Source organism: Heptranchias perlo, chromosome 11 (genome assembly GCF_035084215.1).
Source record: "Heptranchias perlo isolate sHepPer1 chromosome 11, sHepPer1.hap1, whole genome shotgun sequence".
NCBI lineage: Eukaryota > Metazoa > Chordata > Chondrichthyes > Hexanchiformes > Hexanchidae > Heptranchias > Heptranchias perlo.
Window position 1 is genome coordinate 68,856,070 of NC_090335.1, and position 27,483 is coordinate 68,883,552.

A 27,483-nucleotide genomic window follows, 5' to 3' on the forward strand; every position below is an offset into this window, starting at 1 on the left:
CCAGAAACTACAACCCCAACTACCACACCAGAAACTACAACCCCAACTACCACACCAGAAACTACAACCCCAACCAACTCACCAGAAACTACAATCCCAACTACCACACCAGAAATTACAACCCCAACTACCACACCAGAAACTACAACCCCAACTACCACACCAGAAACTACAACCCCAACTACCACTCCTGAAACTACAACCCTAACTATCACACCAGGAACTACAACCCCAACTACCACACCAGAAACTACAAACCCAACTACCACACCAGAAACTACAACCCCAACTACCACACCAGAAACAACAACCTCAACTACCACACCAGAAACCACAACCTCAACTACCACACCAGAAACTACGACCCCAAATACCACACCAGAAACTACGACCCCAACGACCACACCAGAAACTACAAACCCAACTACCACACCAGAAAATACGACCCCAACTACCACACCAGAAACTACAACCGCAACTACCACACCAGAAACTACAACCCCAACTAGCACACCAGAAACTAAAACCGCAACTACCACACCAGAAACCACAAACCCAACTACCACACCAGAAACTACGACCCCAACTACCACACCAGAAACTACAACCCCAACTACCACTCCTGAAACGACAACCCTAACTACCACACCAGAAAATACAACCCCAACTATCACAAAAGAAACTACAACCCCATCTACCACACCAGGAACTACAACCCCATCTACCACACCAGGAACTACAACCCCAACTACCACACCAGAAACTACAACCGCAACTACCACACCAGAAAATACAACCCCAGCTATCACACCAGTAACTACAACCCCAACTATCACACCAGGAACTACAACCCCAACTATCACACCAGGAACTACAACCCCAACGACCACTCCTGAAACTACAACCCTAACTTCCACACCAGAAAATACAACCCCAACTATCACACCAGGAACTACAACCCCATCTACCACACCAGGAACTACAACCCCAACTACCACACCAGAAACAACAACCTCAACTACCACACCAGAAACTACAACCCCAACTATCACACCAGGAACTACAACCCCAACTACCACACCAGAAACTACAACCCCAACTACCATACCAGAAACTACAAACCCAACTACCACACCAGAAACAACAACCTCAACTACCACACCAGAAACTACAACCGCAAATACCACAACAGAAACTACAACCCCAACTACCATACTGGAAACTACAACCACAACTACCATACCAGAAACTACAACCCCAACTATCACACCAGAAACTACAACCCTAACTACCACACCAGAAACTTCAACCCCAACTACCACACCACAAACTACAACCCCAACTACCACACCAGAAACTACAACCCTAACTTCCACACCAGAAACTACAACCCCAACTACCACACCAGAAACTACAACCTCAACTACCACACCAGAAACTACAACCCCAACTACCACACCAGAAACTACAACCCCAACTACCACACCAGAAACTACAACCCCAACTACCACACCACAAACTACAACCCCAACTACCACACCAGAAACTACAACCCTAACTTCCACACCAGAAACTACAACCTCAACTACCACACCAGAAACTACAACCCCAACTACCACACCAGAAACTACAACCCCCACTACCACACCAGAAACTACAACCCCAACTACCACACCACAAACTACAACCCCAACTACCACACCAGAAACTACAACCCTAACTTCCACACCAGAAACTACAACCCCAACTACCACACCAGAAACTACAACCTCAATTACCACACCAGAAACTACAACCCCAACTACCACACCAGAAACTACAACCCCAACTACCACACCAGAAACTACAACCCTAACTTCCACACCGGAAACTACAACCCCAACTACCACACCAGAAACTACAACCTCAACTACCACACCAGAAACTACAACCCCAACTACCACACCAGAAACTACAACCCCAACTACCACACCAGAAACTACAACCCCAACTACCACACCAGAAACTACAACCCCAACCAACTCACCAGAAACTACAATCCCAACTACCACACCAGAAATTACAACCGCAACTACCACACCAGAAACTACAACCCCAACTATCACACCAGAAACTACAACCCCAACTACCACACCAGAAACTACAACCCCAACTACCACACCAGAAACTACAACCCCAACTACCACACCAGAAACTACAACCCCAACCAACTCACCAGAAACTACAACCCCAACTACCACACCAGAAACTACAACCCCAACTACCACACCAGAAACTACAACCCCAACTACCACACCAGAAACTAGAACCCCAACTACCACACCAGGAACTACAACCCCAACTACCACACCAGAAACTAGAACCCTAACTTCCACACCAGAAACTACAACCCCAACTACCACACCAGGAACTACAACCCCAACTACCACACCAGAAACTACAACCCCAACTACCACACCAGGAACTACAACCACAACTACCATACCAGAAACTACAACCCCAACTACCACACCAGGAACTACAACCCCAACTACCACACCAGAAACTACAACCCCAACTACCACACCAGGAACTACAACCACAACTACCATACCAGAAACTACAACCCCAACTACCACACCAGGAACTACAACCCCAACTACCACACCAGAAACTACAACCCCAACTACCATACCAGAAACTACAACCCCAACTACCACACCAGAAACTACAACCCCAACTACCACACCAGGAACTACAACCCCAACTACCTCACCAGAAACTAGAACCCTAACTTCCACACCAGAAACTCGAACCCCAACTACCACACCAGGAACTACAACCCCAACTACCACACCAGAAACTACAACCCCAACTACCACACCAGGAACTACAACCACAACTACCATACCAGAAACTACAACCCCAACTACCACACCAGAAACGACTACACCATCTCCCACACGAGAAGTGACTAAACCATCTACCACACTGGAAACTAGAACCCCAACTACCACTCCACAAACTACAACCCCAACTACCACACCAGGAACTACAATCCCAACCAGCACGCCAATCACCACAGCCCCATTTTCTGCACCAATCGCAACCCTAAATACCACACTCACTACAATTATCCCATCTACCACACGAGAAACTACAACAGCGTCTACCACACGAGAAATGACTGTACCATCTCCCACACCAGGAACGACTACACCATCTACCACACGAGAAGTGACAACACCATCTACCACATGGGAAGTGACTACACCATCTACCACACTGGTAACTAGAACCCCATCTACCACTCCACAAACTACATCCCCAACTACCACACCAGAAATGACTACAACATCTACCACACCAGAAACTACAACCCCAACTATCACACCAGGAACTACAACCCCAACTACCACACCAGGAACTACAACCCCAACTACCACACCAGGAACTACAACCCCAACTACCACACCAGGAACTACAACCCCAACTATCACACCAGAATCTACAACCCCAACTACCACACCAGAAACAACAACCCTAACTACCACACCAGGAACTATAACCACAACTACCACACCAGGAACTACAACCCCAACAACCACACCAGAAACTACAACCACAACTACCATACCAGAAACTACAACCCCAATTACCACACCAGGAACGACAACCCCATCTACCACACCAGAAACTACAACCCCAACTACCACACCACAAACTACAACCCCAACTACCACACCAGAAACTACAACCCCAACTACCACACCAGGAACTACAACCCCATCTACCACACCAGAAACTACAACCCCATCTACCACACCAGAAACTACAACCCCAACTACCACACCAGAAACTACAACCCCAACTACCACACCAGAAACTACAACCCCAACTACCACACCAGGAACTACAACACCATCTACCACACCAGAAACAACAACCCCAACTACCACGCCAGAAACTACAACCCCAACTACCACACCAGAAACTACAACCCCATCGACCACACCAGAAACTACAACCCCAACTACCACACCAGAAACTACAACCCCAACTACCACACCAGAAACTACAACCCCAACTACCACACCAGAAACTACAACCCTAACTACCACACCAGAAACTACAACCCCAACTACCACACCAGAAACTACAACCCCAACGACCACACCAGAAACTAGAACCCCAACTACCACACCAGAAACTACAACCGCAACTACCACACCAGAAACTACAACCCCAACTACCACACCAGAACCTACAATCCCAACTACCACACCAGAAACTACAATCCCAACTACCACACCAGGAACTACAACCCCAACTACCACACCAGGAACTACAACCCCAACTATCACACCAGAAACTACAACCCCAACTACCACACCAGGAACTACAACCCCAACTACCACACCAGGAACTACAACCCCAACTACCACACCAGGAACTACAACCCCAACTATCACACCAGAAACTACAACCCCAACTACCACACCAGAAACTACAACCCTAACTACCACACCAGGAACTACAATCACAACTACCACACCAGGAACTACAACCCCAACTACCACACCAGAAACTACAACCACAACTACCATACCAGAAACTACAACCCCAATTACCACACCAGGAACTACAACCCCATCTACCACACCAGAAACTACAACCCCAACTACCACACCAGAAACTACAACCCCAACTACCACACCAGAAACTACAACCCCAACTACCACACCAGGAACTACAACCCCATCTACCACACCAGAAACTACAACCCCATCTACCACACCAGAAACTACAACCCCAACTACCACACCAGAAACTACAACCCCAACTACCACACCAGAAACTACAACCCCAACTACCACACCAGGAACTACAACCCCATCTACCACACCAGAAACTACAACCCCAACTACCACACCAGAAACTACAACCCCAACTACCACACCAGAAACTACAACCCCAACTACCACACCAGAAACTACAACCCCAACTACCACACCAGAAACTACAACCCTAACTACCACACCAGAAACTACAACCCCAACTACCACACCAGAAACTAAAACCCCAACTACCACACCAGAAACTACAACCCCAACTACCACACCAGGAACTACAACCCCATCTACCACACCAGAAACTACAACCCCAACTACCACACCAGAAACTACAACCCCAACTACCACACCAGAAACTACAACCCCAACTACCACAACAGAAACTACAACCGCAACTACCACACCAGAAACTACAACCCCAACTACCACACCAGAAACTACAACCCCAACTACCACACCAGGAACTACAACCCCATCTACCACACCAGAAACTACAACCCCAACTACCACACCAGAAACTACAACCCCAACTACCACACCAGAAACTACAACCCCAACTACCACACCAGAAACTACAACCCCAACTACCACACCAGAAACTACAATCCCAACTACCACACCAGGAACTACAACCCCAACTACCACACCAGAAACTACAACCCCAACTACCACACCAGGATCTACAACCCCAACTACCACACCAGAAACTACAACCCCAACTACCACACCAGAAACTACAACCCCAACTACCACACCAGAAACTACAATCCCAACTACCACACCAGGAACTCCAACCCCAACTACCACACCAGAAACTACAACCCCATCTACCACACTAGAAACTACAATCCCAACCAGCACACCAATCACCACAGCCCCATTTTCTGCACCAATCGCAACGCTAAATACCACACGCACCACAATAATCCCATCTACCACACGAGAAACTACAACACCATCTACCACACGAGAAATGACTGTACCATCTCCCACACCAGGAACTGCAACCCCAACTATCACACCAGAAACTACAAACCCCACTATCACACCAGGAACTACAACCCTAACTATCACACCAGAAACTACAACCTCATCTACCACACCAGAAACTACAATCCCAACTACCACACTAGAAACTACAATCCCAACCAGCACACCAATCACCACAGCCCCATTTTCTGCATCAATTGCAACCCTAGCTACCACACTCACCACAATAATCCCATCTACCACACGAGAAACTACAACACCATCTACCACGCGAGAAATGACTGTACCATCTCCCACACCAGAAATGACTACACCATCTACCACACGAGAAACTACAACACCATCTACCACACGAGAAATGACTACACCATCTCCCACACCAGGAACGACTACACCATCTCCCACACCAGGAACGACTACACCATCTCCCACACCAGGAACGACTACACCATCTACCACACGAGAAGTGACTACACCATCTACCACACTGGAAACTAGAGCCCCATCTACCACTCCACAAACTACAACCCCAACTACCACACCAGAAACTACAATCCGAACCAGCACACCAATCACAACAGCCCCATTTTCTGCATCAATTGCAACCCTAAATACCACACGCACCACAATAACCCCATCCACTATACGAGAATCTATTACACCATCTACCACATCAGAAACTACAACCCCAACTATCACACCAGAAACTACAACCCCAACTATCACAACAGAAACTACAACCCCAACTATCACACCAGAAACTACAACCCCAACTATCACACCAGAAACTACAACCCCAACTATCACACCAGAAACTACAACCCCAACTATCACAACAGAAACTACTACCCCAACTATCACACCAGAAACTACAACCCCAACTATCACACCAGAAACTACAACCCCAACTATCACACCAGAAACTACAACCCCAACTACCACACCAGAAACTACAACCCCAACTATCACACCAGAAACTACAACCCCAACTATCACACCAGAAACTACAACCCCAACTATCACACCAGAAACTACAACCCCAACTATCACACCAGAAACTACAACCCCAACTATCACACCAGGAACTACAGCCCTAGTTTCCGCACCAATTGTAATCCTAACCAGCACCTCAATCACAACAACCCCAAGCGCAACATCCACAAGACCCCGATCTACCGCACCCACCAGCACCATCACCACCGCTACCACCATGACCTCTGATGCCTCCTGTGGTAAGTAACGTGAATACTATTTGCTGTAACATTCCCATTGTATAATTATTTTGCATTAATCGCAGAGCAAATTTGGTTTGATACTGAAGAAATTTATTTGCTTCATGATATTTGTGTTAATTTAGACCTTGGGATGCCTGTAACTCAATGACAGGTCAGTATTCTCAGGGAGAGGTTCAGGTGAAACCCTGAAGAACGAAATCTGATATTAATTACCACCTGAACCCCAAGATTAAAATAATGCCTTAAGTTCACTCACAGATAACTGATATCATTTGTAATATACGCCAGACAAAGGGGGCGATTTTCAATGGGCTTTATTGCTTAGTCTGTGGCCTTTAAGACCCTGAGTAGGAGTCTCATCTTTCCATTCAGTACTGGAAGTTTACTTGACCGTCATTTTGGACTGGACCGCTTGCCAGGCATTCTGTGCGCCTGCCTGAAAACAGTGGCAGCCTATTTAATATATGTAAATGAAGGTCCCAGCCTGTTTTAGGACTTGAATACTATTCGATAGTTCTACAATAGACCCGCAAATCATGGCCTCAATATTAACCCCTCCACGACGGGCGGGAGCGGGTCGGAGGTCAGGGGGTAGGGGATCAAAAAGTGAATGTGTAGAACGCGACCCCAACCCGCCGCGGGGCATCTGAGTGTCACGCCGTGGAAAAGCGGGTCACTTAATTAACATATTTAAAACGGGCTCCCACCGTGCAATTGGGAGCCCGATTTGAAGTTTGCTGTTGCTGCGCGGGTTCCCCCGGGATCAGGAAACTCGGCAGTGAAACGGAGGCGGATCCCCAAGGTAAGTTTCCCTCTTTCAGCAATCGTTGTGAGCTGGGAGGAGCAGAAGTGCATTCCCATGGGACCCCCGAAGGAAGCCTTCGGCCTCCCCCCAACTCCCGACCTCCAGCCTCCCCCCCTCCCCCGTTCGCAGGCCTCCCCCAGCCCCAATTTCTAACCTCCTCCCCCCCCACCCCCCACCACAGCCCTGATGGTTGGCCTCATCCCCCCCAGCCCTGACTGCTGTTTTCCCCCTTTCTCCCATTTGCCGGGGCCAATCCCCAAGGGTCCCTGGCCGCGGCCTCCTGCTGCTGGTGCTCCCCGCCGGCCAGGCAGTCCATTTGGCCAGCTGCTGGGCGGGAGGCGGAGCTACAAAATGTTAACGAGGTCCCGCCGTTAAGTTCGGCAGGACCTGCCCGTCCCCGGACTTGTCGGGTTCTTACAGCTGTTTTCAGCCTCTCCCGCACCCTCCCCACCTCCCCATCAATATCGCGGCCCATGGGTGTGAACAGTGGGGAGGATGCCATTTCCAGCATTATTTAAAGGGCTCTCCAGTTGTTCTTTGGTAAAGTGCTGGTTTGTTCACTCTGACAGCTAGTGTGCTGTTGTGGTTGTTTTGGCTGTGTTGGCTGTTGTAGCTGACATTATACACCCAAGTTTAACCCTGCACCCCCCGGCGAGAATGAGGCCGATTCGGATTCCTGCTCACTGCCATTTTAACATTGTAAACAATTTTACAACACCAAGTTATAGTCTAACAATTTTATATCAAAATCACAAGCTTTCGGAGGCTTCCTCCTTCCTCACATTCACCTGAGGAAGGAGGAAGCCTCCGAAAGCTTGTGAATTTCAAATAAAATCGTTGGACTATAACTTGGTGTTGTAAAATTGTTTACAATTGTCAACCCCAGTCCATCACCGGCATTTTAACATTGATGTTTTTATAGTGGGGACAGGCACCCGCTACAGGCAGGCAGGAGCCTCATTAAAGTGGAAAAGTTATGCTCCAGTGACATTGTCTGTATCCCGACGCGATTTTAGCTGAACAATCTCACACATGTTGCCATCGGGGCACTAGAACATAGGCCAGTAGCATTTGTAAATAGAAATAGGTACCACTCCATCAATGTGGAGCTAGTGGTCCATCACAGAAGCAGGATCATGCAAGTTTCTGCAAAGTACCTAGGCAGCTGTGACAGTCTACCACCCCCAGCCCACACCCCCCCTCCCCAATGTTTTACCCTCCCAGGAACATGGCAGGATAGTTGCTGGGGGACAAGGGATACCCCAAACAGATGTGACCAATGACACCCCTCCTCACCGCCACCGTCCCTGAGCAACACAGGTATAATCGAAGCCAAGGGACCACCAGGAGAGGTTCAGGTGTCTCAATAGGTCTGGGGGTTCCCTACAATATGACCCACAAAGACTCTCCCGCAACATAGCGGTGTGATGCATACTGCATAACCTCGCCATACTGAGAGGAGGAGGCACAGCAGCAGCAGTCCTCATCAGACCAGGAAAACCAGGGGGAAATTGAGGAAACAGCAGAAGGAGGGCCACCTCAACACTTCTGTTCCACCTGGCTCCACGTCAAGCTGTTAAAAAAAAAAAACATTCTACTTACCTTTTTGGTGGCGGCCGCTTGCTGGGCCGCATCCACGACAAGAAAATGTGAGCAAAGCAGGCCCGGCCGCCCACCGCCTGCTCATCTCAGGGCAGCTCAAGCGGGCAGAGGGGTCCTAAAACAGGCGTTAGACCCCTCATTAACATACGCCTGTCTTAGGCGGCCGGCAGGGATGCCTGAAAAATGGATGCCCGACCCATTATGGGGTTGGACATATTTCAGGCGTCCTTGGCGACCTGCGAAACCGAGTCCAATTTCTACCCCAATGAGTTCCGAACGTAGGAACACAGGGACAGGAGTAGGCCATTCAGCCCCTGTTCCGCCATTCAATAAGACCATGGCTGATCTGTGACCTATCTCCATTTCCCTTAATACCCTTTGGCTAGCAAAAATTGATCGATCTCAGACTTAAAATTATTAATTGAGCTGGCATCTACTTTTTTTGTGGGAGACAGTTCCACACTTCTATCACCCTTTGTGTGAAGAAATGTTTCCTAATTTCTCTCCTGAATGGCCTGGCTCTGGTTTTAAGGTTATGTCCCCTTGTCCTAGACTCACCCACCAGCAGAAAAAGTTTCTCTCTATCTACCCCATCAATTCCTTTCAAAATTCTAAAAACCTCAATCAAATCACCCCTTAACCTTCTATATTCCAGGGAGTACAAGCCTAGTTTATGTCATCTCTTCTCATAATTTAACCCTTGGAGCCCTGGTAACATTCTGGTGAATCTGCACTGCACACCTTCCAAGGCCAATATATCCTTTCTAAGGTGCGGTGCCCAGATCTGTACACAGTACTCCAGATGTGATCTAACCAGGACTTTGTATAGCTGTAGCAAAACTTGTCCCCTGTATATTCTAGCCCTCTAGTTATAAAGGCTAACATTCCATCAGCCATTTTATACCTGACCACTACATTTTAGTGATCTGTGTACAGGGACCCTTAAATCTCTTTGGACCTCCTAGCTTTTCACCATTTAAAAAAATGCTCGGATCTATCCTTTTTTGCGTTACTTACTTGCGTTGAAATCCATCTGCCACAGTTTTGCCCACTCACTTAATCTATCAATGTCTCTTTGTAATGTTATGCTCCCGTCTACACTACTTACTATGCCACCAATCCTTGTGTCATCGTCAAACTTGGATATATGGGTCTCTATGGCGTTATCTGAGTCATTAATAAACAAAGGTACAGATGAAGGAGGCTATTTGGCCCACCTTAGTTCATGCATTCGGAAACTCCCTATCATGGCATCTAATTCTTTATTAAGTGATTCCAATGCTTTCACCTGCACCATCTGACCTGGAGGTCCCTTCCTTTACTAGTTTGAGCCTGTGTCCCTTTCTCTAGACTAATTTTTGTGAGTCTAGATCCTTCTTCAAGAAAAATGTCACCTAAGCCCGGAATTTCCTCGGAGCTGCTCCCACTCTGCTGTCATAACTTCGCCAGACGTGCGGCAGAAATACCGTTCATATGCGTAACAACAACAGAAGAAATTCCCGGCCATGGCGTCATCTGTTTAAAAAAAATATCAGAGACGGTTTGGGATGACCAAGGGGAATAGGGTTGTAGGTTCATGCCCTGACTCCAGAACCTGAGCATAACTTAGGTTAACCCCCTTCTCCTCACCTCGTACTGTACTGGAGGACTTCTGCGTTGTCACAGGTGCTGTACTTCAGATGAGACGTTAAAGTGAGGGCCCCTCTGCTTGTTCAGGTGGACGTTAAAGAATCCTAATGGCATTATTTGTAGAAGATGGCGTTCTTCTGGTGCCCTGGCCAATATTTCCTTCTTAACACCACCAAAAACGGATTAATTGTCAATTCAGCTCATTGCTGTTTGTGGAATCTTTCGGTGCACAAAATGGTTGGCACATTTGCCTACATAGCAACAGTCACTGCACTCAAAAAGTAATGTGAAGCATTTTAGATGTTTCTTCGGGATGTGTTAAGGTGCTATATAAATGAAAATCTTTCTTTTAAAGTAAGAAATCAACAGATGCTCAATATTAAACAAATATTTTTCTTTTGCAGTGCCAGTGAGGTTCATTCGTATGAATTTGATTCGAGTGAAAAGTGTAGAGATTGCAATTTCCTGGGACACTAACAATGGATTCAACCGGGCTCGTTATGAAGTCACTCTCTTCAGGGCTGACATTAAAATAAGCACAATTACAACTAATAAAAAAAAGGCAGTATTCAGGGATCTAATGCCTGATGTTGAATATCAGGTTTTTATTTTGGTGATAACTTGTAATCAACGAGAGTCAATACGAAGAACAATCAGGACACGTAAGTCTTTAGAAATTGTGTTTGAATGACAAAACATGATTCCTGGTTCATCCCTGCCAAACATCAGTGTCTGTAAAAAAAATGCAGGATTTGACGCTGGTTCAGGCAGACTATTCCAGCCTTTCTCGTTCCTTCTCTATTTTGTCAATGCTACGGTGGCCTGTGCTTCTCTGAACTTTCCCCTGTTCTCCTTCATAAACTGCAAATAGACCATTCCAGTTGCATTTCCCCCCCCGTGCAGCCTCACTGTATTGGAAATCAGTGCTCATTGGACCATTCCTTATTCTGACACCCTTTCCTAAGATTTCCAAAAGTGTGGAATTTGTTATCGGCCGACGTCCACTCTTCTACCGTTTTCAAGCTTTCAAAACCTAAGTTGAGTGCTACCCAATTATTATTCTTCATTTACCTCATCTTCTTTTCTACTTTTTTCAACATTGCTAATGTAGAATCATACAACACAGAAGGAGGCCATTCGGCCCATCGCGCCTGTGCTGGCTGTTTGAAAGAGGTATTTAATTAGTCCCGCTGCCCTGATGTTTCCCCATTGGCTCTGCAAGTATTTATCTAATTCTCTTTTGAAAGTTACTGTTGAATCTGCTTCCACCATCCTTTCAGGCAATGTGTTCCAAATCATAACAACTCTGTGCATAAAAAATATTCCTGTCATCTCCCCTCTGTTTCTTTTGCCAATTACCTTAAATCTGTGTCCTCTGGTTACCGACCCTTTTTGCCAATGGAAACAGTTTCTCCTTATTTACTCTATCAAAACCCCCTCATAATTTTGAATCTCTATAAATCTCCCCTTAACCTTCTCTGCTCTAAGGACAATAATTCCAGCTTCTCTAATCTCTCCACATAACTGAAGTCCATCATCACTGGTACCATTCTAGTAAATCTCCTCTGCACCCTCTCTAAGGCCTTGACATCCTTCCTAAAGTGTGGCGCCCAGAATTGGACACAATACTCCAGCTGAGGCCTAACCAGTGTTTTATAAAAGTTCAGCATAACTTCCTTGCTTTTTGTACTCTATGCCTCTATTAATAAAGCCAAGGATCCCGTATGCTTTTTTAACAGCCTTCTCAACTTGTCCTGCCACCTTCAAAGATTTGCGTATGTGCATCCACAGGTCTCTCTGTTCCTGTACCCCTTTAAAATTGTACCACACTAGGAGGCTCAACCCTCACCTGTCACGTAAAAAACAGATCGTTCAGATTCATTCAGACTTCGCTTGCTTGTGTATTTCGAGAAGTGGTTCAGGCCATTTGCTGTTTGGTGGGACGATATCGCATTATACTGTTTTTGTTGAGCAACTGACATTAGTGTTGCATTAAATATGGAAATCTTTGTGCCAAAAAAAGAATGTCAAGCCAGCTAACGTATGATAACCAAGTTAGTATTTATTACTGCCCACATTGATACAACCTCCTGTGTCACAAATGCATTTTGGTTGCTTTGGTTGTGAAATTCCTGGGGCGGTCAAGTATGGTGGAGTGGAACCCTGATTCCAGATTACGGGGACAGGATCAGGGTGGGCACATCATGTCTGCAAGGGTGCTCCCACTCCAATACACCTGCCCAGGCGGCCCACAGCAGTTTTGCCCGAGGTATCCCCGAGACCCTCCACTGGCCGGGAAAGGGAATGTGATCGGTGGCAAAGGTACAATGTTTGTAGCAGGTCGAAGATGATGGCTTCAGGCTTCCAGATGTTTAACTGGAGGAAATCGAGGCTGATCCAGGAGGACTGGAGGTTGAAAAAGCAGTCAGACAACATAAAGGCAGTGGAGGTGTTGAGAGAGGTGTTAGAGAGGTAGAGCTGGGTGTCGTCAGTGTAGATGTGGAAGCTGATCGCAAGTCTGCGGGTGGCATCTAGATAAGGATCAGGAGGGGACCAAGGATAGATCCTGAGGGGACTCCAAAGGTAATGGTGAGGGGGTGGGAAGGGAAGCCATTGCTGGAGATGCACTGGCTGCAGTCAGATAGTTAAGAATGGAACTAGGAGAGGGCAGTCCCACTGAGCTGGACAACAGAGCAGAGGCATTGGGGGAGAATATTGTGGTCAACCATGTCAAAGGCTGCAAAGAAGTCGAGCAGGATGAGGAGGGATAATGCACCACATTACTAAAGGATGTCATTTGTGACTTCGATTAGGGCTATTTTAGTGCTGAGGCAGGGCGGATTGGGATCAGAGTAAGTTAATTGATCCCTCTAGAATTCCATCTTGACCAAAGTTCCCCTTTGAATACTATTGGGTGGAGCATGGATGGATCTTCCCCTCCCCCCCACACACATTACAGGAAGCATGTATGAGGCAGTTCCCTGGCTACCTTGGGAAATTCACCCATTCTGTTCTTATAAGGCTTCAGGAGAACTCACACAATCGGAGAGCGACAAGAACTGATCTCCTGCATTTAAGTTTCCAGCTCCAAGCCAAGGAAACTGTCCTTCTCAGTCCTCTGTTTAAAACCTGACTCCCAACCCATCCACCTTCCTCTGATCATGGCTTTTTCACTTTTTCTTAATTCTCACCCCAGGAAGCCATGGTGCAATGTCTCGGTCACTGTCTCTGCATAGCCTAGTTGGTAACTTGATCGGCAGGAATATTGCATGAAATGTACGATTGGGGTTTTACTCAACAATATATCTGTTGTCTTTTTACTCTCCAAAGGTTCCAAGGTGTTGGGCACAACAACAAGAATTAAAAACAAGAATTTCTTACCAGAATTTAGAGACAAAAACAGTCAGGAATACAAACAATTCACAGAGAATTTCATTAAGGATGTAAGTCTTTTCTTATCATTAGCTCTTGTATGTGGAAGGAATGAAATAACGATTAATCAGTAAAAGAAAAGTTGAAAATTAACGTCGGGAGGGAGCGGGATGACAGTGAAAAATTCAGGCCCAGGTGTTAATAGCTTACTATTTTTGTTTTGTTTCAGTTGCTAAGCCGACTAAAATCAAAATTCCTGGATTTGTTCAACCGTGGAAAAATGAGAATCGTCGTACTCCTTCTTGAGCCAGGGAGTGTGACAGTAAAGTTTGACATTGTGTTCTCAGCAGAGGAGAATGTCACTATACCCGAAGTCAAAGAAACATTTGTTGATTCTTTAAACAGGAGTCAAGAGTTTGATATAGATCTTGAAAACACTACTATAGTAGGTAAGATATTTGACAACAAGGCTTTCAACAAAAGGGTTTTGTAAAATGTTATCAGAGATATATATAAGCAGCACAATATAACATAACTCTCCGTTCCTTTGACTCTGGTCTTTTGTCCATCCCTTCTCCCTCCTCTCTACCATTGGCAGCCATGCTTTCAGCTGTCGAGGCACCACACTCTGGAATTCCCTCCCTAAATCCTTCCCCCCCTCCACTTCTCCTATCTTTTTAAGACGCTTCTTAAAACCTGCCTCTTTGATGAAGCTTTTGTCCATTTTTGTCTGATTACGTCTCTGTGAAGCGCCTTGGAACATTTTTCTAAAGGGGTTATTTACAATTGTAGCATCTTAAGGAAAGAAAATTCACATGAAAATTTACATATTTTTAAAAATGAAGTTGAGAAACCTGGGTAAAAGGCCATCATTCAGTGCAGCACCGAATTTGAACATAGTAGGAGAGAAGACAAGGTAGCAAGAGTTAGTATTAGGTGATGTCAAGCACGGTTGTAAGAGCTTGTAGATTTTAGGAGAAAGGGAAGACTGAAGTCATTCGATTCCGATTGAATCTGGTTTCTAACCCCGATCTGCGCTTATCATTACAGACAGAGACAGCTGCCAACCAGGGCTGAATGACTGTTCAGGTAATGGAACGTGTATAAGATTGAATGCAACTTACACCTGTCAGTGTAATGCCGGGTTCACAGACACAAGCCCCAATACACCTGGAAGAACATGTGAAGGTAGGACATTGTCTGAGGTTAACACGGCTTTAGGTCATTGGGTTAAAACAACTTTTGCTCCAACTGATTGTTTTTATCTAATTCTTGTTTCAGATATTGACGAGTGTCAGACTGGGAACAACACATGCTCTGATTTTGCTGCCTGCACAAACACCCCAGGGAATTACTCATGTGGATGTTTCCAGGGAATTTTAGATATCAATCCGGCAAACCCAGGAACACAGTGCAGAGGTAAAGATCTGAACTGCTTAAGCCAGAAGTGATGGGATAGTAAGGAATGTTAAAAGTAGGAAGGGGACAGACCTGGCATAGTTGTGATGGGGTGGGGTTGCAATTTGGGGCCAGATCTGCCAGGTTTCCATCCCATGTAAGAAGTCCCAGTATTCCTGAGCCTGGAGGAGTAGCAGCATCTTCTGCCAGCCCCAGTTACGTGGAACCAGCAGTTTCGGGGTGTGTCAGATTTCCTGATCTTTCCCTGGAATTCTGCCCCTGATAGGCCTATTGGGACTTATGTCTGCTGAGAGCAGGCATAGATCCAGTTCTGGGCCTAGTGAAGGCCCCAGTATACGTAAAATGAAAATGTTAAGTGAACCCAGATGAATCGATAACTGCTGAAGAGCTGCCCTTGCAGGTCATAAAAAAGTTTTAGAAATATTTTAACCAGTCTTCCTCTTCAGCCTGATCCGGGGCCTTGCACTCCCCCTCTCGGAGAGGCAGAACGCTGCACCGAGTTCTGCTTCTGCCTTGTGTAGGGAACTCCCTTTTGCGCTGCCGCTGCAGGTGCGGACAACCACTCCGAATGGGACCGTCCCCGGGATTTGGGGCAGGGTCAGCGGTGGGTCACAGTGCCGGATGAAAGTTCCATCCTTCAGCACTTCCACGGGTGCGGAATTTCCAGGCTTATGTCATTGAAATTTAAATGGACGCAAAACCAGGCTGGGAGCTCCCTTATGGGCATGTGCCCAGTTTTCCTCTATTTGTTGCACCCAGATCAGCCAATAGTCCCAGGTCGGCCAGGAACAGGAAAATCTACCCCTGTAATCATTGAAATTGTGCCATGGGATATTAGTGTAGGGAGACTTTGTGGATTCGCCTAAAATTCTTCCCACCTCTATTCCAGTGGTTTTATTAACCTTTTAATTCCAACTGGGTTTGGCACCTCCACTAAAATAGCAGAAAGATAAATTATTAAGTATTCGTACCCTGACAGCTCAATGGATAATTTCAAAACCTATGTTTTTATTGAAGAATAGTGTATTTCAGGATGATTTTGATGTGAGTGAAACAGAGCTCAACCTTTAGACTCCAAACCACTCCATTTTTCAGCTCACCCACTGCGATACTGATAAATCCCCGATATGTTACAATAGAAGAGCTTTATCACTAATGTTACTTTACTGAAATTTTCATTTTATAAATAACTACCGTATATTAAAAATAAAAAGGGTAGCTTGCCCGCTGACCCCTGACCTTGATGTGCTAGCGAGATCATAAACTCAGTCGGGCGATTTCCCACGTTCTCTCTTTCTAGCAGAAGCACCAAACATTCTGACCAATATTCCATTGGGATCATTTTTTGGCTGCCCTCATGGTGGGAGCCTTGCCGACTAGGAAAGCATATCGAAAATTTGGGCATGATTTTGTGACCATTAATTTAAATGGTTGAAATTACACACAGCGTGCACCCAAATTTCCCATAGGCGCTCCCAAATGAAGCTCCTTGTTGGGAGCATTAAGTCAGAAAATTAAGCCTCATATTTTAATATGTTTTAGGATTTTTTTCTTATTGTTATTGTTGCAGGTACTCTCAGCATCCATTTTCTTCCTTTACCTCCATTATTCCACTGTTTATTAAGGAGCTGGGACCCAAGTCTTCAAGCTTTGATTGGATTAGAACTCACTTCATTATTTTCAGCCATTCGGGTCGGCTGAAGATTGATGTTTGACCTGTTTGTACTATTGGAGTCATGTGGTCAAACTTATGTTACCTTTTGCTTGTTAACCAGAGGCATTCTGAGTATTTGACCGTTACCTTGTTGGTGACTCTGGGAACTGTGTGCCATCAAAACAAGTTATATCAGTAGCAGCACTTTAGGAGTTTACTAGGCTTTCTTTATACCTAAGACTGGAATTAACTAATACCCCAGAACATAGATTTGTTACAAAATAGACTTCAAAGAGGCATTGCAACCCCTAAAAGATTTCTTCCAGTGCTTGTAAAAATGCAAAATTATGATTATATGCATATAGCCCAATGATGCTATTTGCATGGTAATTATGTAATTTTCATCACAAAATATCATTACAACATGTGGGTATGATATCATCAAAATGATTATTATATTTGGTCCTTCACAGCTCTTCCTCTTTAGACAAATACTGACCAACCCCTTTTTAATGGGAATATAATTGCAAGTTATCATAGGGCTAAGTATAGGCAAGGGAACCCATAAGGTCCACCTAGCTCATCTTTCATAAAAATCTATAGTCCGCCCCATCATGGCATCAAACTGCCTCCTGAATGACTCCAGTGTTTTCTCTTTCACCGCCCTACCTGGAAGTCCGAGTGTTGATCACCCTTTGTCTGAAAAAGTGCTTCCTGACAGCAGTCTTGAACTTGCTTTTTACCAATTTAAACCTATATTCCCACGTTCAACAGTGAAAGCTTATCGTGAAATAGTGCTCAGTATTAACCCACTTCTATTCTAATTAGTATCTTATATAGTTCTATACGGTCCCTTATTTAGTTCCTTTTGAAGATGAAGAGTCAAAGTTTATCTAGGCTATCCCCATAACTTAATCCTCCAGCGCTAGGGATCAGCCGTGCATATATTAAATGAATGCCATTGTAATGGTTAACAACTGTTACACAAAAAAAAGCCTCTCATCTATGAAGAAGTGTTAGTATTCCTATCTCACTGACTCGTGAAGAGAATTCTTGTTCAGTATTGACTGAAGCATTCTTTTTATTTACCTACAGATCCTAATGCTTGTTTCATCAATAAGAGAGATATCTGTGCTTTGTCTGACTGCATGCTGATTACAACCAGTGACTGCAACCGTGAGTGCTTTTACCTTCTCTGGTCTTTCTCTGTGGTGCAATCCAGATGTTCTCTTACTCCCATTCCAGTTAGAATCATAGAATTCATAGAAAGTTACTGCACAGAAGGAGGCCATTCGGCCCATCGTGCTCATGCCGATCGAAAAGAGCTATCCAGCTTAACCCCATTTCAGCACTTGGTCCGTAGCCCTGTAGGTTATTGCACTGCAAGTGCACATCCACGTATTTTTTAAATGAGTTGAGGGTTTCTGCCTCTACCACCCTTTCAGGCAGTGAGTTCCAGACCCCCACCACCCTCGGGGTGAAAAAGTTTCTCTTCAGCTCCCCTCTAATCCTTCTGCGAATTACTTTAAATCTATGCCCCTTGGTCACTGATCTCTCTGCTAAGGGAAATAGGTCCTCCTTATCCACTGTATCTAGGCCCCTCATTATTTTATACACCACACGGACTGCAGCGGTTCAAGAAGGCGGCTCACCACCACCTTCTCAAGGGCAATTAGGGATGGGCAATAAATGCTGGCCTTGCCAGCAAAGCCCACACCCCATGAACGAATAAAAAAATAATTAAATCTCCCCTCAGCTTCCTTTGTTCCAAAGAAAACAGCCCCAGCTTATCTAATCTTTCCTCATAGCTAAAATTCTCCAGGCCTGGCAATATCCACATTAATCTCCTCTGTACCCTCACATCTTTCCTGTAATGTGGTGACCAGGACTGTACGCAGTACTCAAGCTGTGGCCTAACCAGTGTTTTATACAGTTCCAGCATAACCTCCCTACTCTTATATTCTGTGCCTCGGCTAATAAAGGAAAGTATCCCGTATGTCTTCTTAACCACCTTATCTATCTGTCCTGCTACCTTCAGGGATCTGTGGACATACACTCCAAGGTCCCTCTGTTCCTCTACACCTCTCAGTAACCTTACATTCATTGTGTATTCCCTTGCCTTGTTTGCCCTTCCCAAATGCATTACCTCACACTTCTCCAAATTGAATTCCATTTGTCACTTTTCTGCCCACCTGACCAGTCCATTGATATCTTCCTGCAGTCGACAGCTTTCCTCCTCACTATCAACCACACGGCCAGTTTTTGTATCATCTGCAAACTTCTTGATCATGCCCCTACATTCAAGTCCAAATCATTAATATATACTACAAAAAAGTACAAAGTTTCCTCCGGCTTAATTTGAGTGTCTAATGTAAACATTACACAACCACTACAGCAACAATATTAATGCATTACGAATAAAACACAATTTCCCCCTACAAACTTTCAGTATCATAATGGGCTGCTTGTTATAACTAAGGAAGATGTATCTATCAACGAGGACCCTAAGACATGCTTATTGATGATTAATGTTGTTCTAGTGCCTTTGTTCCAGGCACATGCCTTACACAGCTGGTGCCAATATGGCCAGAAGGAACCGTTGTTTACTCCTTAGCCACGAGCCTTCGCGAATCTGGCAAGTTTACTTGGGTGCTGCAGTCAGCTTTGCAAGATTAGGGCCCTGGGAGCCAGCACAGCTCTAGGGCAATAAGCAAACAGACTAGAGACACAGACAAAAAGTCTCCTGTGAATATTATAGAATAGCACGAGGGCTAAAGGAGCACTGTTCAAAGTGGAGTACGCATGGGTTATTCAAATGGAATAAAAGCTAAACCTTTGTTAAAACTTTAAAAGGTCATCAGCGTAAATTAACTTGGTAAAGAAATGGCAGAAAACAGTTTCAAAATGTTCTCTTTAGAAGTTATTCACCGCCTTCAAAAAAACTGAATAAATGGTTGGGGGGCGGGGGGCGGGAGAGTTTCTCTGCTCGCTATATATCAACAACATCTTAAACATAGTGGGAAGGTTTTATTTGTTCATTCTTTCTAGCAAAAGTTTACATATGTGTTCACAAATATCGCTGGAAATATCGATCCAAAGATTTCTATGTTTATGATTAAGCTGACACATAACGACCCGACAAAATTTTTCTCTAATGTGAGTTGCCCATTTTCCACTGGCAGGAAATGGGCTTGATTACCCCAACGGCCTTTTCTCAATCCGCACTTTCATATGCGTCTCCACCGTCACCGGGGGTCAGCATCTTTGATTATCTGTCATGCGCATTGGTTCGAGCACAGAGCATTCCTCTGGCTGTATCAATTAGCCCTTTAATGTTAATAACTGAAATTTAAGCAGACAGTAAGACACTTTTTAAATTAAGACTGTGCCATTTTAGGACAATTTCATCCTCCGTGTATCAGAGCTTTTCACATATAAATAACTTCTTACTATACTGTAAAATTATTCACATCTTGTGAATTTAGGGCAATAGGGTCTATTGTTTGACTGTCTGGTTGCAATACAGATTCAACACACACTAGAGCTGAGTAGCTAGTGATTTGTTACTGTTTCCACAGACAAAATAGCATTCAGAATGAAGGCAACATTCAGCACCGAAGAGTTCTCCAATGACCTGAAAAATCCTGCAAGTGAAGCCTACAGGAGCTTATCTGCCAATTTTATAAATACAGTAAGTGTTTGCTTCTGTTCTGAAGAAACAACCCTCCCCACTGTTAGAGTCAGTGAATTAGAACTCCAGTCCTTCCAAGGATTAAGAAACTTTAAACATAAGAACATAAGAAATAGGAGCAGGTGTAGGCCATATGGTCCCTCGAGCCTGCTCCGCCATTCAATAAGATCATGGCTGATCTTCTACCTCAACTCCACTTTCCCGCCCTATCCCCATATCCCTTGATTCCCTTAGTGTCCAAAAATCTATCGATCTCAGTCTTGAACATGCTCAACGACTGAGCATCCACAGCCCTCTGGGGTAGAGAATTCCAAAGATTCACAACCCTCTGAGTGAAGAAATTTTTCCTCATCTCAGTCCTAAATGACCAATCGCTTATCCTGCGACTATGATCCTGAGTTCAAGACTCTCCAACCAGGGGAAACAGTCTCTCAGCATCTATCTTGTCAAGCTCTCTAAGAATTTTATACGTTTGAATGAGATCACCTCTGATTCTTCTAAACTCCAGAGAATATAGGCCCATTCTACTCAATCCCTCCTCATAGGACAACCCTCTCATCCCAGGAATCAATCTAGTGAGCCTTCGTTGCACCGCCTCTAAGGCAAATATATCCTTCCTTAGGTAAGGAGACCAAAACTGTACACACTACTCCGGGTCTCACCAAAGCCCTATATAATTGCAGCAAGATTTCCTTACTCTTATAATCCAACTCCCTTGCAATAAAGGCCAACATACCATTTGCCTTCCTAACTGCTTGCTGTACCTCCATGTTAACTTTCTGTGATTCGTGCACAAGGACACCCAAATCCCTCTGAACACCATCATTTACCAGACTCTCGTCTTTCAAAAAAATCCTGTTTTTCTATTCTTCCTACCAAAGTGGATAACTTCACATTTCCTCACATTATACTCCATCTGCCACCTTCTTGCCAATCACTTAGTCTGTGATATCCCTTTGCAGACTCTTTGCATCCTCACAGCTTATTTTCCCACCTAGCTTTGTATTGTCAGCAAACTTGGATACACTACACTCGGTCCCTTCATCTAAGTCATTGATATAGATTGTAAACAGCTGAGGCCCAAAGCACTGATCCTTAAAGCACCCCACTAGTTACAATGTGCCAACCCGAAAATGACCCGTTCATTCCTACTCTCTGTTTTCTGTCCATTAACCAATCCTCAATTCATGCTAATATATTACCCTCAATCCCATGAGCCCTAATCTTGTGTAACAACCTATTATGTGGCACCTTATCAAATGCCTTTTGAAAATCCAAATATACTACATCCACTGGTTCCCCCTTATCGACCCTGCAAGTTACACCCTCAAAAAACTCTAATAGATCAGTCAAACATGATTTCCCTCTGCCTAATCATATTGGGCACAATTTTAACATTGAAAAACAGGTAGATTTTTCAGACTCGCTCCTAGGAGGCGGGTTGATAATTAAAACCTTTCAAGGAGGCTGCGGACCTCCATTTGCAGATTTTGCAATTTCAACCCCTAGGGGCTGGGATTCCCAGGCCTTCTCCTTCACGCCACATGAAAGGAAGTGAGAAGGCCCGAAACTGCAGATAAGTGCCTTTATAGTACAGTTTGTGGGCCCATAGCAGAAGTAGTGCTTCCCCCAGGCCCAACAAGCCTACCTGCAACAACCCCCCAACAATTGCGGAACCCCCACCCCGATCTCCGCGCCCCCCTCCGCCAACGATCACCGACCCCTGCGGTGACCCCCGATCCCGACAACCCCCTCCGATTGACCCCCAAATCCTCCCCCCATGACTGACTCACCCCAGTGACCTCCATGGCCGCTGGTGCCCCCATGCCCACTGGTGCCCCTATGCCCACACATGCCCCCATGTCTACCCATGCCCATCAATGTCCCATGCCCACCCATACCCCCGTGCCTACCCATGCCTCCCCCCTTGCCCAACCATGCTCCCCCCCATCCATACAATCAAAGACTTACCTGAAGACTTACCTGAACACGTCCTCTCCCTGCCTGCTCTCCAGTCCGACTGAGGCCAGCCTGTCAATCAGGCCGGCCAGTCGGATGCCAAACCGACAAAAAAAAGACGTCCTTAAGTCAAAATCATAAGGACGTCCGGGAAACCTGTACTTCCGGGTTTTCCATCCGCAATTTGCCCCCTGCCCCCTTCCCGGCTCGGGGTCAAAATCATGCCCATTATGATTTTCTAAGTGCACTGTTACCATGTCCCTAATAATAGATTCTAGCATTTTCCCTACTACTGATGTCAGGCTAACTGGCCTATAGTTAATTGTATTTATATTTCATACAGACTGTGTTTAGTCACTGGGCTGGATATCCCTTTTCTTGCCTTACCAGTCGTATTTCTTTTATGTAGATGGTTGAATGGATGAGTTGATGGATGAGTGGATGGGTGGGTGGGTGGGTGGATGGAAGGATGGGTATACAGTTGGAAAAATAGCTGGATGGGTGGATGGATAGATAAATTGATGAATGGGTGTCTGGATAGATGGATGGGTGAATGATGGGTGGATGAGTGGGTGGAAAGTGGATGGGTGGTGACTAGATGGATGACTGGATGGGTAGATGGATGGATAGAATGGTAGCTGGATGGATGAGAGGGTGGGTAATGAGTGGGTGGGTGGATGGATGGATTGATGAATGTGAACCCGGATGGATGGGTGAATGATGAGTGGATAGGTGGGTGGATGGATGACTGGATGTGTAGATGGATGGATAGAATGGTAGCTGAGTGGATGAGAGGGTGGGGTGAATGGAACTCGGAAGTATTTCTTAATGGCAATGAAATAATATTTATGCTTTGTCTTTAGGTTGTGCCAACTACACAAACCAAGCTTAATGATAAAAGTTTTAATATCTCCATCATTGGTTTTCAAAATGGAAGTGTAGAGGTAAATTTCCTGGCTGTCTTGAACAACAACTCAACTGTCAACACGACCACACTGCTAAATGCTGTTGGTGGTGCGATCAAAGCACTTGATAGTAACAGTTTAGTCATCATAACGGGTAAGTATTATGATGATAATTATCATAACAATATCTATCTGGTGATAATCATATGGTCAGTGCTTCCGTGAACTTTACTCTCTTATTTGTTCTATGCTCCAAAAAAACGTCCTACACACTCCTCCTCCACTCTGATTCCTAAATGTGTTGAAATCAAGATTCACTGTACCATATCATAGACACATAGAAACATAGAAAATTTACAGCGCAGAAGAAGGCCATTCGGCCCATCGTTTCTGTGTCGGTCGAAATAGAGCTACTCAGCCTAATCCCACTTTCTAGCACTTGGTCCGTAGCCCTGTAGGAGTATGTAGGCATTTCAAGTGCATATCCAAGTGCCTTTTAAATTCTGCCTCTACCACCCTTTCAGGTAGTGAATTCCAGACCCCCACCACCCTCGGGTGAAAAAACATTTTCCTCAGTTCCCCTCTAATCCTTCTACTAATCACTTTAAATATATGCCCCCTGGTTATTGACCTCTCTGCCAAGGGAAACAGGTCCTTCCTGTCCCCTCAGAATTTCATACACCCCAACTAAATCGCCCCCCAGCCTCCTCTGTTCCAAAGAAAACAACCCCAGCCTATCCAATCTTTCCTCATAGCTAAAATTCTGTAGTCCTGGCAACATCCTCGTAAATCTTCTCTGCACCCCCTCTAGTGCAATCACATCTAATTCATTCTTTGTCAGGACTTAAAAACTGTGGAACTCTTTACCTTTCTCAGTCTTTGCTTCCTCCTACAATCTTAATGATTTTAAAATCAAAGCACAGTGTCATCTAGTCATTACTTCTTGATTTACCTTATCATATCATTTATTTTTTTCAACTTTGGTTCTATACGACGAACCTAGGTTTCTCAATCAAAAAAGAAAGTCTTTATTTACTTGTAATGGTGCTGTTTCGTTTTTTTAAGTCTTCAATGGAAAGGAAAGTTGGACAAGATCTGCTACTGCTCATTTTTCACCCCCGCCAAAGTTGAATTTTACCCCCATTGATGCATTAATTAGAGATGATGGATGCCTTGCCTTACCTTATGACTTAACCTTGTCAAACTTGAGCTAGTTCTGGTGATGCTGTATTATGGAGTGGGTAGTATTGAGGCTCTACAGGCCCTGCAGTTCCTCCACACATTGTTGACCGGATCCCAGCAAGATAATTTGGGAAAGAGACAAGGTTGGAGGAAGGAGAGTCAACCTGGCCTGACGTTGTGTAACTTCTAGTAGCCAATTTGGAGTTACATTGGTGGTAGCTTGAAAACAGAGCATCCACCTGTCTTCTTCTTTGAATGGTGTGGGACTCCAATGGGGATGAACACAGAGGGTACCACTGCATGTTATTCTGTATGGAAAGCACTGCAAGCTATGGTCTATTATTAATGTAACATTCTGCAACCCTTGTTATTCGGCATGAAACACTAATGTCTAGGTGCTCCCCTGTCTGTAACACACTTTGGTCTTGTGTGATCTATACATATTATCGTTTTCCTTTATTCTTTGCAACACCAACTCTGTGCACAAATTTTTAATTACAATAGTTTTTAAAAAAAATTCCACGTTGTCTGTTTTAGGTACAACACAACTTACGACTGAGGCCCCCATCCAACCACAGACTGTGCCCACGGTGCAGTCCAAACCTGGATCCGAAAACCCTGGATGGAGAGTGACTGTGATTGTTTTGGGAGCTGTTCTAGGTGTGGCTCTGCTGATAATCCTGGCAGTAGTAGTGGCAATGATCTATATAAAGAAAAACTGCAGGAAGTATGATATTGGTGGCTCTGACATTGTACGACAAATCAACTATTCAAATATATAGCTTATTCCATAAAACCTCAATGAAGAAATGCTGCTTATTTTACCAGGTTTCTCAAGATTTGGATGCAATATTTTTATGATCCTATGGAATATTAAAACCTTATGTAAGATAAGTAATGCTGCAAAAAATATAAATTTGCACTTATGTGCTAATAAAATCGAAGAGCATTTAGCAGTACTTACTGATTCAATTATATTTGCTGTAAATGTTTAACCTGTGAACAATGGCGGAATGTGTCAAACAATACCTAATGATAAATAATACTTCATAGCTCTGAGCATGTCCTCTGTAGTTCTCAGTTGCTCAATCCAGCATTCTGGATTGTCTGTAAGTCATTTGTTTTCTGACTTGGGATTTACAATCTTAACGTAACAGAAACAAATCCATAAGAACGGCCTCCCCTTGATACTGTTAATTGGTAGATACATCTCCTGGTTTGGTACTGAGCCACGCAAACCCAGAAAGGTCCCAGGTTCGGCCCTGGTCTCTGGTGAGCGAGCTGATTTCATTTGGGTAAAATTGGCCTCAGAGCCTCTGGACTTAGAAAAATCATAGAATCATAGAAAATTTACGGCACAGAAAGCCGCTCGGCCCATCGTGTCCACGCCGGCTGAGGAACGAGCCGCCCAGCTTAATCCCATTTTCCCGCATTTGGTCCACAGCCCTGCAGGTCACAGCTCTTCAGGTGCACATCCAGGTATTTCTTAAATGAGTTGAGTGTTTCTGCCTCTACCACCCTCTCAGGCAGTGAAATCCAGACCCCTACCACCCTCATTTTTCCTCATTTCCGCTCTAATTCCTCTACCAATCACTTTAAATCTATGCCCGCTGGTTTTTGACCCCTCCGCTAAGGGAAATAGGTCCTTCCTATCCACTCTATCTAGGCCCCTCTTAATTTTGTACACCTCAATCAAATCACCCCTCAGCCTCCTCTGTTCCAAGGAAAACAACCCCAGCCTATCCAATCTGTCATCATAACTAAAATTCTTCAGTCCTGGCAACATCCTTGTAAATCTTCTCTGCACCCTCTCGAGTGCAATTACATTCTTCCTGTAATGTGGTGACCAGAACTGTGTGCTGTACTCAAGCTGTGGCCTAACTAGTGTTTTATACAGTTCCAGCATAACATCCCTGCTTTTATATTCTATGCCTCGGCTAATAAAGGAAAGTATCCCATATGCCTTCCTAACCACCTGTCCTGCTACCATCAGGGATCTGTGGACATGCACTCCAAGGTCCCTTTGTTCCTCCACACCTCTCAGTATCCTCCCATTTATTGTGTACTCCCTTGTCTTGTTTTCCCTCCCCAAATGCATTACTTCTCCGGATTGAACCCCATTTGCCACTTTTCTGCCAATTTTCTGACTTGAGAGGGTGAGGACAGGATTGGGCTTGACTGATGCCCCCTGTGGTGGAATAGCCTGCT

At 45.0% G+C, this 27,483-nt stretch overlaps 3 protein-coding genes across 3 annotated transcripts; all 3 read left to right on the plus strand.

Annotated features, from left to right (window-relative positions):
- Window positions 1-1,587: 1,587 nt before the first annotated feature.
- LOC137327476 (uromodulin-like 1) lies at window positions 1,588-26,255 on the plus strand (the record flags this gene model as incomplete). The annotated part of the gene is made up of 10 exons (XM_067993337.1): window positions 1,588-1,993; window positions 7,001-7,054; window positions 11,498-11,755; window positions 14,424-14,536; window positions 14,695-14,914; window positions 15,516-15,884; window positions 18,634-18,714; window positions 21,117-21,229; window positions 24,052-24,247; window positions 25,813-26,255. Coding segments are annotated over 10 exons (2,055 nt in total), but the record flags the coding sequence as incomplete, so codon positions are not given.
- LOC137327523 (integumentary mucin A.1-like) lies at window positions 3,237-4,227 on the plus strand (the record flags this gene model as incomplete). Its single annotated transcript, XM_067993424.1, has 2 exons — window positions 3,237-3,267; window positions 3,566-4,227. Coding segments are annotated over exons 1-2 (693 nt in total), but the record flags the coding sequence as incomplete, so codon positions are not given.
- On the plus strand, window positions 4,423-6,320 carry LOC137327524 (mucin-2-like; the record flags this gene model as incomplete). The annotated part of the gene is made up of 2 exons (XM_067993425.1): window positions 4,423-5,577; window positions 5,691-6,320. Coding segments are annotated over 2 exons (1,785 nt in total), but the record flags the coding sequence as incomplete, so codon positions are not given.
- Window positions 26,256-27,483: the final 1,228 nt, after the last annotated feature.